Source organism: Pelodiscus sinensis, chromosome 2 (genome assembly GCF_049634645.1).
Source record: "Pelodiscus sinensis isolate JC-2024 chromosome 2, ASM4963464v1, whole genome shotgun sequence".
Classification (NCBI taxonomy): domain Eukaryota; kingdom Metazoa; phylum Chordata; order Testudines; family Trionychidae; genus Pelodiscus; species Pelodiscus sinensis.
In genome coordinates, this window is record NC_134712.1 from 256,872,235 (window position 1) to 256,887,435 (window position 15,201).

A 15,201-nucleotide genomic window follows, 5' to 3' on the forward strand; every position below is an offset into this window, starting at 1 on the left:
GACCCCCCACCTGTGTATGAGGCCTGGGGCCATCTGGGGCACGGATATTGCTGGGGTGTCGGAGGGGTTTTGCTCGTGAGGCTTCAGGAAGGCAGCTGAAGCGCTCTGTGAGACTGGTTTGTGGCCTATTTGAAGAGGTCACCAGTCAGGGGGGGCTGTAAGGAGCCCCGGATTTGAGCAATTCGCCCTGAGCGGACGCCCTCAGCTGTGCCCAGACACGGCCCGGTCCGTCACAGCGTCTAACATAGTAGGGTGTATAAACAGCTAGCTCTTACAGCAGGGGTGGCCAATCCATGGCTCACAAACCATGTGCGGCTCTTCATCCCTGAAAGTGCAGCTCGCGAAGCTTCTCCCACTGCTCGCAAAGCCGCCCCATGCGTCCCTACAAATGGTCCCCAGCCCCCCATGCTCACCAGGTGCAGGGGAGCTGCTGGCACGGCAAAATGGTGGCAGCCAACAGGAGCCTGATGTGGCCAAAAAGCTTAACTCGTGTTTTTTAAAGGGGGCAGTGTCCTCCCCCCCTTCTCAACAACTCTGGCTCGTGGGGAGTGCTTCTTTTTGGGGAGGGGGCGGCCCAACAATTCTGGTGTGGCTCTTCGCATTTTTTCCACCGTTGTTTTGCCTCTCTTTGTTTAACGGGTTGGCCACCCCTGCTTTACCGAGAAAATCCAGGGCTCACGGAGCTTAAAATGGAGTACTTGTGTTACCAACAGCCAATAGTTGGAGGAGGTTTCTCCTTATGATTGCAGAACAAAGATGTAAGCAGGTGGTAGTGATTAATCCCAGGCACCCCAGGAAAACCCAAAAAGCATCAGTTACTGATGAACAGTTACTAACGCTGCTTAACATTTATCTTTTCAATAGTTTGCTAGTACGCTTATCTTCAAACATTACTTTATGCCTGCAGAATAAACATGACAGTTTGAGCAGTATGATTGCTCAGAGTTCCAGTATATGGAGTGAGACAAGTCTGCTGAGACTCTACGGGTTAAGTATAGAGGCAGGAGCAACAGCGGTGATGTTGTGGTTGGCATCTACTATAGCTCAGATCAGGTGGATGAGGCTTTCTTCAGACAACTAAGAGAAGCTTTCAGATCACAGACTCTGGTTCTCATGGGGGACTTTAATCACCCTGACACCCACTGGGAGATCAACACAGCAGTACACAGACAATCCAGGAAGTTTTTGGAGAATGCTGGGGATAACTTGACCTAGGAGGAGAGGCTGAAGGATTTGGGCTTATTTAGTCTGCAGAAGAGAAGAGTGAGGGAGGATTTGATACCAGCCTTCAACTTCCTGAAGAGAGGTTCCAAAGAGGCTGGAGAAAGGCTGTTTTTGTGGTGGCAGATGGCAGAACAAGGAGCAATGGTCTCAAGTTACAGTAGGAGAGGTCTACGTTGGAGATTAGGAAAAACCATTTCACTAGGAGGATAGGGAAGCACTGGGGTGGATTCCCTAGGGAGGGAGTGGAATCTCCATTCCTAGAGGTTTTTAAGTCTCGGCTTGACAAAGCCCTGGCTGGGATGATTTAGTTGGGGTTGGCCCCGCTTTGGATAGTGTGTTAGAATCATAGGGCTGGAAGAGACCTCAGGTGGCCATCAAGTCTATGTGCAACTTCCAAGTTTGGATTTTTAATTTAAACAGTTAGTATTTTCATTAATTTATTAATGTGGATTCTATTTTTAAGAACTTCTAAAACCATACATCATTGTACCTAGATATTGACACACTGTTGACGCGCTGGTTCAAGAATTAAAGTGAGTTTTTATGGGCTCTCCTTTTATAGCAGTAGAGGGCCAACTCATTTTTTACATTAAACCCTGTTTAGATCTTGCAGTAAAATTCACTTAATGGTCAGTTATAGGAGTTACAACCTAAGTACTTCAGTAGCCCTCATCACCATATTCCTTATACTTTTAAGTTAGTATTTTAGAAATGGTTACGTTTCTTTCCTTTATTTATTTATTCTAAGTCAGTCAGCTTACACAAGAGCAAGTAAATGAAGACTTGCTCTACACTTAGAATTTAGATCAATTTGGAGGCAGAACTGGGAGCTTCTTCTAATGGACAGGAGTGGTTCTTCCTTTCAAATGTTCATAGAGATTGACTACCGATTGTATTGGCCTGAATAATACAGGACAGTCAAACTAGATAATGATATTCTTCTAGCCTTAAAATCTATTAATCTATGAATAACTGAAGAAATTAAAGTTTTGCAACACCACACCCTTTTCATTAATCCAGATGGAAAATTACTTGGAGATAATCTAAGTGCAGAAATTCATTTTGGGTTTTCTATGACAGTGGGCAATTATGTTAACTGCCATCATCAAAACAAGACAGGGTGCATAAATGCTTACTAAGTATGCCTAAATTGCAAATGTTAAAACACTTTCTAATTCTCCATCAGATTGCATGAAGTGGAAAGAAACCGAAGGCATAACTACACATTCAATTTTAATAAAAGAGCATATTCAGCACATCAGCAAAAGCAGTTTAATAAATTATTTCCTATCTTTCTCCAAGTCCTCGTCCTGACCTGTCACTGTGATTGCTTGATCTTAAACAGTACTTCTGTTCTTTAATCAGTGACACACATAAGAGAGCAGATAGTTATACCAAGTGGTTGCCACCTAGAGAGAAACTGCTGAGCTCCAGTTCATCTTCAAGTTTGACACAATCAACTCAGGATTAAACAAAGACTGTGAATGGCTAGCTAATTACAAAAGCAGCTTCTCCTCTCTTGGTATTCACACCTCCAGATCAGCTACTAGAAGTGGGCCTCATCCTCCCTGATTAGTTTCACCTAGTTATCTCTAGCCTGATTCTGGACTGCATATTTATACCTGCCTCTGGGAATTTCCACTACATGCATCTGAAAAAGTGGGTCTTTGCCTACGAAAGCTTATGCTCCTACACTTCTGTTAGTCTATAACTGGGGTTGGGAACCTTTTTTGGGTCAGGGGCCACTGACCCAAAGAAAAATCAGTTGGAGGCTGCACACAAGTGAGAAAAGCAAAAAAGCTAAACAAACCCTCACTGACATTGCTCCTGACTGAGTAGAAAGACACGCCCCACATTCTTAGAGCCTAGGCTAGTAGTTCGTATGTGCTCCCTCCCATGGGGAAGCAGTGTGGGGGCTGGAGCGCCAACTTGGGCTCGAGTGCCAATTTGGCCTCTCCAATGCTGGAGAGGAGGCCCCAAGCCTCAGTGGCCAGATCCAGGCAAGCCGGGGGCCGCACCTGGCCCCTAGGTTCCTCACCCCTGCTGTACAAGCTAAAACTAACCTAATGAACACACTACATTGTATTTGAAAGTGTGATATTTAGCTTCCCCTTTTCTGGAATGAAGCCAGGGAAGGTATTTCTTTGCTGAGATGGAAGTCAGACTATGGTCAGCGAGAACTTTGACGTCTCATGGTCTCAATGAAATACAGGGTATTGTGGATCTGCCACCACCTGATATTTCTAGTGAATGTTATTGCTACTATTTTCATGAACAGAGAAAAGGGAACAAGTAGAGATGGTCTCCAAAACTGGACATCAAAGTAAGGGCTGGGTCTCTGATGGGGATAAACCTGGATAAGGCCAGCCTGTCATCTTGGTTCCGAGGGTCTGAGAATATTAGATGACTCACAATTAGAGGATGGAAAGCCAAAATGACTGCAAGATGTATCCTTAAGGAATTATTGGTAGTCCAGAGATCTAGAATAGAATGTATCCCAATATACCAGACACTGGAAGTTTGAGATGGAGATAACTCATGTTGCTAGCCTCAAACAGTGAACCTCACCTGACAAAGTCAGCCTTCAAAAGTCTATTGTGGGTAAGTATTAAATGGCCACAAAACAAAGACAAAACAGCTCCCCCCCTCCCCCCCACACACACAGGCCTAGGAAGTAGGGCTAATCCTAGATTACATTTGGGAGGTAGGCAAAGAACTCCACAAACAGAAGGGGAAGATTAGGGACAGTGTGCCGATTAGCCTCCCACCTGCCCAGCATCTGTTCCCTGAGCTCCCCAATTCCTTTCACCTCCCTTCTAAATGTGGGAATTTGGTGTGTTTACGTGGGACTCCCTGCCAAACTAGTGGGGGACCACCCCAGTGCTGACAGGGCCCGAGTCAGAGACCCAGTGGAGAGCACGGGCTCAGGTTACCCTACCTCAAACATATATGGTGATCTACACCTGTAGAGATTATTCCCCCTTCGGGCACTTCAAGTGCAGAAGGTGGCGGCCTGCAAGAGACCTTAAAAATACCTTACCTGTAGAGGCTTCTGTTTTAAAAACTCCCCAAGGTCAGACTCCCCAACCTTAGGTGGCATGTTGCCACCACCAAAATGCAAAACCCCTTTCTTTTTAAAACAAGGAAGATACGCTTGGAAACTTCTTCCCGTGGGGTATCCCAAGCTCTCCTGTTGTGAGAGAGCTTACGGGGTTGGGGAAACGGACACAAGAATCAAATCAAAGCCTGAAAGGTAATTTTATTAACAAAACAAAGATCTACTTGGTAAAGCATTCTTGATGGCAAGGTGTTGTAGAGCAACTGAGAAAAATTGATTAAAGCACAGAGAATTGCTCCCCTGGGATTCAGCTTTTAGTTACAGTGCATGGGGAGACAGAGAAATTTAATCAAACTACAAAACAAAGAAAATAACCTGACCATGTCTAACTAAACATTCCCTATCACTTACGTATCCGTAGCTTCAAGGTCCAATCCATTTCTAAGTAGGGGTATATCCCTGCCTGGTTCAATTCATCCTTTCCCCCCCAACACCTGGTTTGAACTCAGAGAGGAACTGCAGCAGGAAGATTCCCTTTCAAGTCAAATCTCAACACTTTCTTCCAATTGGTCATCCTGGTTCCCTACCAATACTTCCTGGTTAACCACTGTTCTGGATTTAATCGTTTAGTTAAAGAATGCTGGAATACTTCAAAAAGGGTAGTACTCCTCTCATCTACACAACACCCACTGCTAATAACTCTGGCCACTAGGCCGCACCACCATGTTGGAGAAGGCCATTATTATTGAGTGGCCAATGGGCCACACTGCTCTACTGAAGAAGGGCATTGTTATGGACTCTGGCCGACTTCCTCATGGAAAAGAGGTGTTATTGACTCTGACTGTGGCCACTAGGAGCCCCTGCCCTGTGGGAAGGGGGCGTTGTTAATGACTGGCTGCTAGGCCGTGCAGCCCTGTGGGAAAGGGACTGATGCAATTGACTCTGGCTACTAGGCCACACTGCACTGCGTGAAGAGGGCATGGTTAATGATTCTGGCCATTGCACCACACAGTCCTACGAAAGGAGAGTGTTGTTATTGACTCTGGCTGCTAGCCCTGACTGCCCCACAGACAAGGTGTGTTACTGACCATGGCTGCTAGGCCCCTCTACCCTTCAAGAGGAGGGCGTTGTTACACACTCTGGCTGCTAAGTCACTCTGCCCTGCAGGAGGAGGTTGATGACTGAAGCCACAGATCTTACAACCTGGGACAAGGTACAGGTATGTAGTTGGGAGGGGAGGCACAGCACTCCCCCTTGCCAAAACAGGTACACATGCAGGACTGAGCATCCCTAGAGGGTTCTCAGAGGCCTAGCACTCAGCCCACCCCACCCCCGAAAGGGGGAAGGAGGTGGGCATGCCTGCCACATGACGGTGCACAAGACAAATTAGATTCCTGAAAGGGGGACTGGAAAGGTTGGGGGCCACTATAAGAGAGAATATTAGCATGCTACTGACAGGTGATACACAAATACCTGAGAGGAAAAATAGCTTCTCTCCTCTGCAAATTCCTGGTGCTTTCCATGGAAAATAGCATTGCAATGTGTATAAGCGGTCACAGGTATTTTTAGTGAGTCATGAGTAGGTCATGGGCAATAAATAAAAATTCATGGCCTGTGACCTGTCCACGACTTTACTAAAAATATCCACGATTCAAATAAGGGGGCGGGCGGGAGGGAGGGAAGGAAATAAACTGGGAGGATATCAGGAGCCACTGCTGAAAGGGAGATGCCTGGGGCCACAACTCCTCTGGCCACAGACCACTGCCTTAGTGTGGCTGTCCCCTGCTTGGGCATCCCTGGGATCAGCCATACTAGCCCCTACAGAAGTCATGGAAAAAAACAACACCACAGAATTGATGTCTTCTCTGACAGACACGGAACTCAACTTATAAGCATGAGGAAGTTCAGAGAATGGTCTTGCATACAACCCAATCACCATCTTTAGGAAAAAACAGTTATCTACATTAGATTAACATTGACACGTAATACTATATGCTTTAAACGTCTGGCCACCAAATTGAATTACCAGTTGAAGGCAATTAGAGTTCCCAATATAATATCAGTACAAGAGGTCCCTTCATCCAGAAAGGACAAATTTTCTCACTGCATGGTCCCACTTGTTATGAATACCTGAACACCTATTAAGGAATTTCAGAGGCATGGAAATCTATAAAGTCAAACAAAATATTAGTCACCACCAGTCATCTTAGTGCTCCAATATTAAGTAAAATACTTAAGAGGAACCACATTTATAACAGGAAGAGTAAGCAGATTTCTTTGTTTACATTCATCTATAAGCAGATGCCTTGCTGCAAGATAACAAGCCCAAAGGTAGAGCTTGCTCCACTCTTTAAACAAAGGCAGCCTACAGGATGTTCAGAAGGACATTATACTTCTCCTGTTCCAGAACTCTGAAGGACACCATTACAGTACTGGCATTAGCAGAGGATTTGATATTATGCTAATTATACTCCCCTTTTCTAATCAAGAGGTATTTCCTTGGCCAAGTGACTGAAAACAGACAAATGTTTGCATACTCTGATCCTTAATTGCTACTGAATCTAAGTTAAATATTTAACATTTTATATTTATATGAAAAGACTTCTCTATTTTTCATAATAATTCACTCCCTCCTCTCCCCCCCCCCCCCCCCGATAAAAAACAGCAGCATGGCACTAATCTGCACTAGCAGCTTGTAGTTATGGCTTTTTCAAGTTGGAGATAGAATTTGAAAAATCAATTAACTTTAGTTATAATTGAGATACTTGTTTTGTAGAAACAGTCACATCAGTAACATAAAACCTTTCTACTGGCACCCTGATATCAGATCTTTTAGAAGTGAAGTAAGACTACTTGGTAACATGTGCAACTTAATATGTGCATCAGTAAGGTTCTGTGGTGACTGGAAGCCAATAATAATTAAACATTTGTACAAAAGAAGACAAAACTTTTTCACAGACATTAAACAAAATCTTGTTTGTTGCATTCCTAGTCAGCCTCACCTGTGGTGTTGTGCTGGATTCTCAAATTATAATCAAGTTATCAACTCAAGTGTAGCTCTCTAACAATGTTTGTCCTCATCTCTAATGCTGCTGAAAGAGATTAAACAAAGTAGGCTTTGACTAAGTTTACATGACATCTGTTTTGGCTATCAGTTTAAAGTTAGGGATGTAAACTTAAAAAAACAAACAAACAAAAAAAAAAAACAGTAACCACGTAACCAGTTGAAACTGAGTTACGCTGTTAAATGCTTTGTGGGCTGCCCAAGCTTTGGGCTCCTTGAGGCTTCCAGGAGTTTAACCAATAAGCTAATTCTTAGCAGTTAACCGGTTAAACTCTTACAACCTTATCTAAAGTTGTTGTGAAAGGTCTCTAAAGATGCATCAATAAGTGCTGTTCTGTTTTTGCACGTCTAGCTTCTAGCTCTATAATAAATTCTGAATATCCAGAAAGAAAGCTTTAGATATATCTAGACGTAATTCCATTTGGGAACTGTATTAGAATCACCATAGCATGAGCAACTCTCAAAGGGTATGTCTACACTACAAAGTTAGTTCGAACTAACAGACGTTAGTTCGAACTAACTTTAATAGGTGCTACACTAGCGTTCCGCTAGTTCGAATTTAATTCGAACTAGCGGAGAGCTTAGTTCGAACTAGGAAAACCTCATTTTACGAGGATTAAGCCTAGTTCGAATTAGCTAGTTCGAATTAAGGGGTGTGTAGCCCCTTAATTCGAACTAGTGGGAGGCTAGCCCTCACCAGGTTTCCCTGGTGGCCACTCTGGCCAACACCAGGGAAACTCTATTGCCCCCCTCCCGGCCCCGGACCCTTAAAGGGGCACGGGCTGGCTATGGTGCCCGTGCCAGGTGCAAGCCTGCCAGCACCCAGCCAGCAGACCTTGCACGTGGCACGGCTCGAGCCAGTCACCCGATGCCCCCCAGCCCTCCCCCTCTTCCCGGGACCAGGCTGGCGGCTCCCGGGAGCTTGCCTGGGACCGCAAGAGGCGGGCACCTGCCTGGGCTAGTGCAGACATTGTGGACTTTGTCCACGATCTCCGCACTAGGCACAGGAAAGTGGCCGTCTAGGGCAGGAGAGCTGCCAGCCTGGCCACCCAGGAGCAGGTTTGCATGAAAATCAAGGTGGTCCACTGAGACAGCCAACCCTGAGCCCTGAGCTTCAATGGCCGTACTGGGTCAGACCAAAGGTCCATCTAGCCCAGTAGCCTGTCTGCCGACAGCGGCCAACCCTAGAGACCTTGGAGGGGATGGACCGAAGACAGTGACCAAACCATTTGTCTTGTGCCATCCCTCTCCAGCCTTCCACAAACCTTGGGCAGGGACATCACTCCTACCCCCTGGCTAATAGCACTCCATGGACCCAACCTCCATGACTTGATCTCACGTCCCTTTAAATTCTGTTCCAGTTCGAGCCTTCACAGCCTCCTGCAGCAAGGAGTTCCACAGGTTGACTCTGCTTTGTGAAGAACTTTCTGTTACTAGTTTGAAGCCTGCTACCCATTCCTTTCCTTTGGTGTCCTCTAGTCCTTCTTTATGGGAACTAATGAAGAACTTTTCTGTATGCACCCTCTCCACCCAACTCCTGCTTTTAGAGACCTCTATCCTGTCCCCCCTCCGTCTCCTCTTTTCTAAGCTGAGAAGTCCCAGTCTCATTAGCCTCTCTTCATATGGGACCTGTTCCCAACCCCTGATCATTGTAGTTGCCCTCCCCTCTCCCACCTCGTTTTCCCAGTCTCCCCCAGTTTTGTTCAATAAAGACAGATTCCATTTTTGAACACAATTGTCCTTTATTTTGTACATCAAGAAGAGGGGCTAGGGAAGGGTAAGTGGAAGGAGGTGAGGGAGGAATGGGGTAGGAGCCCCCGATGGGGAGGACTGGGCTGGCTCTGTGGGCTTCTGGGGGTGGAAGCTCTCCTGCAGCCCCCCAATTGTCCCCTCTCCCCAGATGGCAGCCTGCGGCAAGTGCAGCCGGGCTGATGGCCGAGTGCTGTGATGTGCCCAGTGTGGGTACTCCGGGCAATCCAAGCCAGGACTGGTTTGCAAGCAGGGCACTCCTGAGAACTGTCTGTCCGGGATCGGGGTCGGGACCCTTTAAGCGCAGCCCTCGGCTAGCCTGACACAGCATTTCCACGCTCTAAGTCCTCCTCTGATGCCCTGCCGGCACTGCTTCCGGCCATTCTTAAGCCCGGTTCAGGGTCCACTTAATGTGGACATGCTAGGTCGAATTAGCAAAATGCTAATTCGAACTAGTTTTTAGTTCTAGATGCGTTAGTTCGAATTAGCTTAGTTCGAATTAACTAAGTTAGTTCGAATTAGCACTGTAGTGTAGACATACCCAAACTTATGAAGTGTAAGCAAAGATATAGCCCTCTCTTTGCAGGCTGCAGAGACTAGCCTTTAAAAAACAACAACTGTAGTGATATTGTGAAAAACCTAATCAAAAAGTAGAATTTACATGTTCTTTCCTTGAGAAACTGAGTTTCATGGGCATCCTGATCTCTTTAAGGAGTGAATTCCAGACTCAGGACTAGTTATTAAGATGACAATTCCATAGAGGCTCTGATACAATCGAAGTCAAACACATGGATTAATTCCCTTCCAAAGACTACTTCTGCACTGGTACTGCGGGGAGAGTGGGAAGAAGGGTGGAGGAGGAGATGTAGATATCAGGGGTGCCTGAGAATTCCCTGTTGAGCGTTTATCAGGATCTCAGTTAGGGATGTAATAGTATAGACGATCAAACGATTAACTGTAAGCAAAAGTGTCATAGAGCCAGGTGCTTCACTGGCCAAAAAGCAGAGAACCACCGCACTACAGTACTTGTATGAGGTGAACTGAAAGAATTTTTTTAAAATCATCTTGCAGTACAAATATTTGTAATAAAAATTAAGTGAGCACTATACACTTTGTATTCTGTTTTGTAATAGAAATCATTTTTGAAAATAGAGAAAAACAAATTATTTAATAAATTTAGTGGATATTTTGTTTAATAGTGCAATTAATTTTTTAGTTAATCATGAGTTAATTGCGATTGAGTACACTGCTGTAAGGTAATTTCTGCTCAACCAGTTGACTGCTTGGAGTCATTGTGCCAGGCACAAAACTTTCTTAACGGTCCTCCTCTTGACATCCAGACAAAGATGAGGAGAACACAATGACTTAAGTAGAGAGAGAATAAGAGCTGGACTGGAAAAGGAGGGCAGCACATACAGACAAGGAAGCAGAGTGTGTGTGGGGGGACCTACTTTGCACACTGCCTGCCCGGCAAACAGGCAGCTTCCACGAGGGGAAGCAGGTGGCTTTACACACACACACACACACACACACACACACACACACACACACACACACAGCGCTGATTCCCCATATGCTGATTCCTCCGGCCCCCCCCCCCCCAGCCTCCCCTCCAGTCCCACAGCCCCCAATCAGCACAACACTCAGCCGAGCCGCCACGGAGGGAGGGGAAGGGGGCGGGGCGGTGACGTACACAGCCGAGGACGGGGCCATGTATGTCACCGCCCCCCTTCTCCTCCTGCTGCGGCGGCATTCAGCCGAGCGCTGCGCCCCTCAGCTGGGCCGCTGGAGGGGCCAGCTGCTCAAGGGGCTGTTTGGGCCCCCCTGGGTTGGGAGGGGAAGGGAGAGCGGTGATGTACACAGCCCCAGCCCCAGCCATGTACATCACCGCCCCGCCCCCCTCCCACACAGCAGCCCGGCTGAGCAGGAAGCACTCAGCCAAGCGCCACGGTGGGAGGGAAGGGGAAGGGGGGCGGGGAGAGAGAGGCAGGATGAGGAGGAGAAGAGAAAGGGAGAGTGAGAGGCAGGAGGGGGAGAAGAGAAAGAAAGACGGAGAAAGAGGCAGGAGGCGGAGGAGAGCTGAGAGAGTGCGGGGGAGGCAGTAGGAAGAGAGAGAGAGCGAGCGCGTGCACAAGCACGCGCTCAGGAGAGAAGATCTGAAAATCCCATCTTATGACGGGCTAATTGGCTAGTTACTTACATATTGTGTGTCCGTAAGGTGCTATGGGACCACTGTTTAGGTTTTTTTTAAAACTGTGTCAGTGGCAGGAACAGAATCAAGATTACCTGGCTCCAAGTTAATGCTCTGATCAATAAATGACCAATACCATCATAGATTCATAGAGTCCAAAGTGAGAAGGGAACCACTGTAATAATAGCCTGATATCCTGTACCACAGAATGCTCCAAAAATAATTCCTAGGATATTCCTAGAACATCTTTCAGATAAATATCTAATATTGATTTTAGAATAACCAGCAAGAAAATCCACCAAAAACCTTGCTAAAATGGAACAATGGTTAATTACTCTCACTATTAAAAAAATGTCTTATTTCCAGTCTAAATTTCGTTTCAACTTCTAACTTTGGAACTGGATTAACAGCTTTCTCTGATACATTAAAGAGATCCTTATTTGTTCCCTATGGAGATACTTATAGAATGTAATCAAGTCACCCCGTAACCTTTCTGTTAAGATAAAGAGACCGAGATCCTTCAGTCTGTCACTGAAAGGCAGGTTTTCTAATAATTTAATCAGTTTCATGGCTCTTCTTTGAATGCTCTCCAATTTATCAACATTCCTTCTGAATTGTTGCACGAGTGCCAAATACAGTAGACAGATAAGTCCTCTATTCCTACTTGAAATTCCTGCTTATCCACTCAAGGACTGCATTAGCCCTTTTGACCAACACACTGAACTTGTAAATTCATGTTTAGATGATTATTCACCATGACTTTCAGAATCACTGTGTAACAGGATAGATTTCAGAACATTGAAACTGCACTGAGTCCTTTAAATATATACTACAACCATTACTTTTAGACATAAGATGCAAACAAAAGGCTCTACATCCCAAACAAAGCAACTGTACAGTCTGCTGACGACTTCCTTGCTAGAAAGCAAAACAGTAGTTTGTAATAAATATGAAACACTTTGAAAGCATGCATATGGCCTCTATTAAAGCCAATGAATTATCAAAGTAACAGAATGAAAACATGATGGTTTTAATTTGTAATATACACCCAAAAAATTCAATTTCACTACGCTGAACACTGTTTCTTGACAAGGATAGTAGTGGTCTTTCTAGATCTCCATGGTCAACAGGAACAGTCAATTTCAGAAACAGACAATTATTTTAAAACGGAAAGTTCTCCTTTCCTGTTGTTTGTTTCTCCCCATACCATAGTCTGTTTTTGATCTTTTACAATTATTTCAGTTCTTGAGGTAGGGACTGCCTCTTCCTCAATGTCTGTAATCAGATACACATTCTATTACCTCTATGGAAAATAAGTCCATTGGTATGTAAAATCATCTATACATTCTAATATAAACACTACAAACCAGAAATTCTAGTTCTCAGGTTACTTATAATACATACATTTACAATCTTAAAAGATTGTTTTGGTCTAAACATTTATTGAAAAGCCCTATATGATGGCCCTAAGATGCTGGTTAGCCTACTGTCTCATCTCAAGAATGATGCTTATCAGGACAGTACTTAAGAATCTAATTAAACAGGGAAAACAAACAACAAATGGTCTGGTAGAATCATAGAATCATAGAATAATAGGACTGGAAGGGACCTCGAGAGGTCATCGAGTCCAGCCCCCCGCCCTCAAGGCAGGATCAAGCTCCGTCTACACCATCCTTGACAGATGTCTATCTAACCTGTTCTTAAATATCTCCAGAGAGGGAGATTCCACCACCTCCCTTGGCAATTTATTCCAATATTTGACCACCCTGACAGTTAGGAATTTTTTCCTAATGTCCAATCTAAACCTCCCCTGCTGCACTTTAAGCCCATTACTCCTTGTCCTGTCCTCAGAAACCAAGAGGAACAAATTTTCGCCTTCCTCCTTGTGACACCCTTTTAGATATCTGAAAACTGCTATCATGTCCCCCCTTAATCTTCTTTTTTCCAAACTAAACAAGCCCAGTTCATGAAGCCTGGCTTCATAGGTCATGTTCTCTAGACCTTTCATCATTCTTGTCGCTCTTCTCTGTACCCTTTCCAGTTTCTCTACATCTTTCTTGAAATGTGGCGCCCAGAACTGGACACAGTACTCCAGCTGAGGCCTAACTAGTGCAGAGTAGAGCGGCAGAATGACTTCACGAGTTTTGCTTACAACACACCTGTTGATACAACCTAGAATCATATTTGCTTTTTTTGCAACAGCATCACACTGTTGACTCATATTCAACTTGTGGTCCACTATGACCCCTAGATCCCTTTCCGCCATGCTCCTTCCTAGACAGTCGCTTCCCATCTTGTATGTATGGAACTGATTGTTCCTTCCTAAGTGGAGCACTTTGCATTTCTCTTTATTAAACCTCATCCTGTTTACCTCTGACCATTTCTCTAACTTGCTAAGGTCATTTTGAATTATGTCCCTATCCTCCAAAGAAGTCGCAACCCCACCCAGTTTGGTATCATCTGCAAACTTAATAAGAGTACTCTCTATCCCAATATCTACATCATTGATGAAGATATTGAATAGTACGGGTCCCAAAACAGACCCTTGCGGAACTGCACTTGTTATCCCTTTCCAGCAGGATTTAGAACCGTTAACAACAACTCTCTGACTACGGTTATCCAGCCAATTATGCACCCACCTTATCGTGGCCCTAAGTTATATTTGCCTAGTTTATCAATAAGGTAGCACTTTATAAAACAAAACATATAGATGGGATCATCTGCGGGCACAGCCCACTTCCTCTGAAGCTTATGAAACAGGGAAGCATTCACATTTAAAATTAGGTAAATTGAGGCAAACAATGACAGACGAAAAGGTCAGAAAGGAAATCTATGGCAACACTGAACCAAGATATCCTTCCAGCTCTCTGCATTTATTACAAAATCATCCCTTCTCCTGTTCTTAGTGAAATTCACACTTGGGCTTTTCCTCCAATGTTTTATTTTACCTGAAAATTAGGATTAGATTAAGAAAATTAGCACGTGTAATTTAGTTAACATCTAGTTACTCAGAAAACGTGGCCACGGCTTCAGGCATGAGTCGTATCAATGCTCACATCTTCGGGACAGTTTAAAGGAGGCGGCGGTAACCTCAAGGGTATGGGTTGGTCTGAAAGCGGGCGGGGCGGAAGCGGCCAAGCTGGCTACGCAGATTCCCGTCTCGGAGGAGGCGATGCAGAGGGAGGCTTTGCTTTGAGCAGCGAAAGCGGCGGCGGCTTCACGTCGCTGCATCTCCTTCCCGCCAGGACGGGTTTGGAGGCGGCAAGTCACCCGCCGCACTTCAAAGCCCTCAGGCGCACTCGCGCCGCAGCTGCGGGAGCCGGGAGCGCCCTGCCACCGCCCTCGGCCCCGGGCGCGAGAAGGGCGGTAGCTCCGTTACTCACGCTGCAGAGGCCGGCGCGGGTCGCTCCTCCTCCGGGCTCTCGCTCTCCCCCTCGGAACCGCAGCTCGAGCCGCTACAGCTGCTGCTGTCGGTGGCGTCCGAGTCGCAAGCCCCCTGGGCGGCCCGGAGCCTGGCGGTGGCGCTGGCCGCCAGCTGCCGCAGGTCAGGCCCCAGGACCGGCGGGAGGCAGGCGGGAGCCGCCCGCCCCATGCAGCGCACCAGCCCCGCCAGCTGCTGCCGAACGTGCCGCTCCACCTGCCGGGCCTGCAGCGCCCGCAGCCTCCGGCACAGGCCCCGCGCCCGGCCGCACAGCGCTGCCTGGCGGCCCCGCGCCGCCGCCTCCCTGCCCGGGGGCAGCGCCGGGGCCATGGCCGCCGCCATGCGGGCCCGGGCGGGAGCGGCGCCTCAGGGCGGGCCCGCGCTCTCCATGCGAGCGGGCTCCGGCGGGCTCCGTCCCTGCACAGCCACCTCCCCGCGGCCGAGCCCGGACAATGCAGCGCCGCCTCTGCGCGCGCCCACTCCGGCTCCCCGCC

At 46.5% G+C, this 15,201-nt stretch overlaps 1 protein-coding gene across 3 annotated transcripts in view; it reads right to left on the minus strand.

The window, feature by feature from the left end:
- The window catches only part of LOC102460602 (KAT8 regulatory NSL complex subunit 1-like), an 80,886-nt gene extending 65,685 nt beyond the window's left edge, over positions 1-15,201 (minus strand). Inside the window, exon 1 of one of the 3 annotated variants that reach the window (XM_075923044.1) lies at positions 14,670-15,201. In XM_075923044.1, the coding sequence (XP_075779159.1) occupies positions 14,670-15,049 (380 nt within the window). In that variant the 5' untranslated portion in view covers positions 15,050-15,201. The remainder of the gene's footprint in view (positions 1-14,669) is intronic. The other 2 variants (XM_006127797.2, XM_075923045.1) reach the window with 2 other exon arrangements.